The 3,616-nt window shown below is 49.5% G+C and overlaps 1 protein-coding gene across 1 annotated transcript; it reads left to right on the forward strand.

Moving 5' to 3' along the window:
* The first annotated feature begins 856 nt into the window (after positions 1 to 856).
* SIGLEC6 (sialic acid binding Ig-like lectin 6) lies at positions 857 to 3,398 on the forward strand. Its single transcript, XM_006868357.1, has 5 exons — positions 857 to 1,106; positions 1,395 to 1,673; positions 1,861 to 1,908; positions 2,452 to 2,709; positions 3,286 to 3,398. Exons 1-5 carry the CDS (start codon positions 857 to 859, stop codon positions 3,396 to 3,398), a joined length of 948 nt encoding a protein of 315 aa, XP_006868419.1.
* Positions 3,399 to 3,616: the final 218 nt, after the last annotated feature.

Below are 3,616 nucleotides of genomic sequence, written 5' to 3' on the forward strand. Positions count from 1 at the left end.
TTGTCAATTTCACTGATAACATCTTCAAAGATGTTATATCCAAACGAGGTCACATTCTCAGGGTCCCAGGGTTAGGGATTCAGGATATATTTTGGGGGAAAACTACTCAGCCCGTAACAAGTCCACAGTTAGTGAATGAATGAGTGAAATGAGTGAATCATTGCTTCCCTTCCTTCCCCCCCTCAGTCTCTCCGTTTGTTTCTGATACTCAGACAGGTCATCCTGAGTGCCATCCGTGGCAGGCTGAACTTCACCAAGATTCTGAGACTGTAACTCCCAGGGGTCTGACCAGGTGACAACTTGCTTCCCGAGCACATACTGCTGTGCACAAGAGCAGAAAGCAGGACTTGCCGGTTCTTGTGTTTCCTTGCTGTCTGTCCCCTCAGATTCTCAGGGTTCATCTGTGATCTGAAGAAATGGAACTAGATAATTTCAAGCAATCATTCTTGTTAAATGCTTGATGAGTCTAAACTTCCTCTTCTGTGGTTTTCATTGTACATTTTCTTATGACCACTATTTTCCTGTCCAGGTTTTCTTTAATCTATAAAGGACATCTATAGCTTTCCTTTTCCATTCAGAGGGACTCCAGTCTGCAGAAGGCCAAGGCCAGAAATGCTGCCACCGCTGCTTCTGCTGCCTCTACTGTGGGGAGGTGAGTGGACTGAGGGGGTCAGGTGTTCTGCTCAGGGGAGGTTCTGCAACTTGAAGCTTAGTTTATTCTCTCACTGCAGGGTCCCTGACTCAGAATTTGATAAAACACCTGGAGCTACAGGAATCCGTGACTGTTCAGGAGGGTCTGTGTGTCCTTGTGCCGTGCAAATTTTACTACCCCAGGTATGTGTATACACACCTCTACATGTCTTGGTTCCGGAAAGAGGCAAATGTGTACCAGGATGATCCAGTGGCTACAAACAAACCAGGGAGGAAAGTGCAGAAGAGGACCCAGGGCCGATTCTTCCTCCTCGGGAGCTTCCAGACGAACAACTGTTCCCTGAGCATAAGGGATGTCAACATGGCAGACAGTGGGACGTATGTTTTTCGAATAGAGAACTATTTTTCTGAAGGACACACATACAGAGACAAGATGCTGTCTCTGAAGGTGACAGGTATGTTGTGTTTAAGCGGTTCTGACTCATAGCAACCCTGTATAGAGTTTCTGAGGAGTGGCTGGTGGGTTTGAACTGCTGACCTTGAGGTTCAAACTGAGCGCTAATCCTACAGTGCCACACCAGGACAGGTATGTTAGGTCCCAGAAAAGACCTTCAGATGTGGCACACCAAGAGTAGAAAAAAAGATGCTGCTATTCCTCACGGGAATGGGGACAGTCCTGACAAGACCCCGAGCCTTCCTGACAAAATCCTGAAGGGCTCTGATCTCCCGTCTCTCCTCCTCAGGCTTGACCCAGTCACCCACCATCCACATCCCAGTAATCTTGAAGTCTGGCCACCCCGGGAATCTGACCTGCTCTGTGCCCTGGGCCTGTGAGCAGGGGACACCTCCCATCTTCTTCTGGAACTTAGCTGCCCTCACCTCCATGGGCCCTAGGACCTCCACCTCCTCAACGCTCACCCTCTTCCCAAGACCGCAGGACCATGGCAGCAACCTCACCTGTCAGGTGACCTTCCCTGCAGTTGGTGTGACCATTAAGAGGACAGTCCAGCTCAATGTCGTCTGTGAGTGTTCACTGGGAACCCCGGGTCCTTGAGGGTGTGGGGCCATGATGGGGCTGGGCCAGGGCTTGAAGTCTGCTGACCAAACAGGTGAGAACCTCCTTGCCTGTTTACATGGCTTCTGGGGGAAAGGTCTGATGTCAATCATTTCTCACCATGAATGATGAGGCTGCCGTATCTTCTCTCCCAGATGCTCCACAGAACATGGTCATCAGCATCTTCCAAGGAAACAACACAGGTAAGAAAGACCATCTCCCTTCCAAGTTGGGTAGACGTGGAGCCTCTAGCAGCTTAGGACAGACTTTTGTTTTGCTCTTAGATGACTATTTGGAGCACAAGAAACCAATTAATAAGGTCAGATATGGAAAGAGCAGAGGAAAAAATCCCTCCTCGTGTCAGATCTTGGAAATCAGCCTTGTGTTCACCCATAAATCTCTGTTGCCAAAGGAAGCTGTCCTATCTTTGATGTTTTTCCTCCTCCTGATGTTCTTCTTTGGTCCATTAACTGAATTTGTTTACTGTATTCATGTTTGAAGTCCTCTGTTTTCCATTGGTCAGACAGCTGGGACAACTCCAGGAAAAGTGATCTGTGCCTTGTCTAAAGACTGAGACCTGGACGCTGCCTCCCTCCCCAGGGCTAGTGTGGACACCTTAGGAGGAAAGGGATACTAGGCTTGATATGTGCAGATACAGAAGGAAAAGGCTGTCAACCGCCCAAAAGTTCACTGTTTCCTCTCTCCATATTTCTTTCTCTTTTCCTTATTTTTTCTCTCTCCCTAAGTCCTCAGGATCGTGGGAAATGCCTCATCTCTTACCATCCTGGAGGGCCAGTCTCTGCGTCTGCATTGTACTGCTGACAGTAACCCCCCGGCAAGGCTGACCTGGTTCCGGGGATTCCAAACCCTGAACACCTCCCTCTTCTCCAACCTTGGATACGTGGAGCTGCCTCAAGTAGGGACTGAAAAAGAAGGAGTGTTCACTTGTCAAGCTGAAAATGAACTGGGCTCCCAGCAGGTTCTTCTGAATCTCTCTGTTCACAGTGAGTCTGGGAGGCACCTGGGGCAAGGACTCCATGGTATTAGAGAGGCAAGAGGTCCTCTGCTGAGCCCTCTTCTGCCTTCCCATAGCTCCTTCGCAGCTTGGAGGCTGAAGATCTGCTCTGCCCAAGCTCAGCTGGGCCTCTCCCCATGTTGGTGGGTTGGGGGCAGGCTGGTGAAGGGGAAAAGAAGTAACACTTCCCTCTTGGTAGCCTTCAACTCCACTGGGTCTTGGGCTAACAGCTCCTGGAGCTTCAGTGTGGGGTTCAGCCTGAATGGCCATGGAACCCAGAGAATCACTGTCCTATTGCTGTGAAGTCAAGGTTCTCTGAAGGAAGAGGATCCTGAGCCCCAGAGATACGGAGCTGGGAGAAGAGGCACTCAAGTTCAAGACAGGCGTGACGGGGGGATAAGAATCTAGGTCCTTTGGCTGGTGGGAATGCATGTTGTGTTGTGAAGCAGTTGGTCCCTTCTGCAGTGACCAAGTCCTGGGTGAGGGTTAAACACATTACAGTAGTGCAGAGGGAAGCAGGTGGTTGAAATTGACATTGAATCAAACCTTGAATTCCCTTCTGTAGGGGATCCAGAACCCAGATTATATTCAGAGGTTCTGGGAGCTGTTGGGGGAGCTGTTGGGGGAGCTGGCATCATGACTCTCCTTTGTCTCTGCATTTTACTTGTCTTCAGGTGAGAGTGAGTGGGCTCCTGGGTCAGAGGGAATCACTTAGGTGGAAAGGGTGGACAGGTTGCTCAAATTCACAAAATCTGAGCTGGAGCAACCTGGAGTGGTTAGGATAACCAAGAGCAATGGAAGAGAGCTTTACAAATGATATCAGTCCACTTACAATCAGTTGGAATTCTGGTGTGACGCTGTGGGCTAATGCACCAGACTGCAAAGCTGTTTGAACT

The sequence above is a fragment of the Chrysochloris asiatica genome, unplaced genomic scaffold, assembly GCF_000296735.1.
Source record: "Chrysochloris asiatica unplaced genomic scaffold, ChrAsi1.0 scaffold00116, whole genome shotgun sequence".
Taxonomy (NCBI): Eukaryota; Metazoa; Chordata; class Mammalia; order Afrosoricida; family Chrysochloridae; genus Chrysochloris; species Chrysochloris asiatica.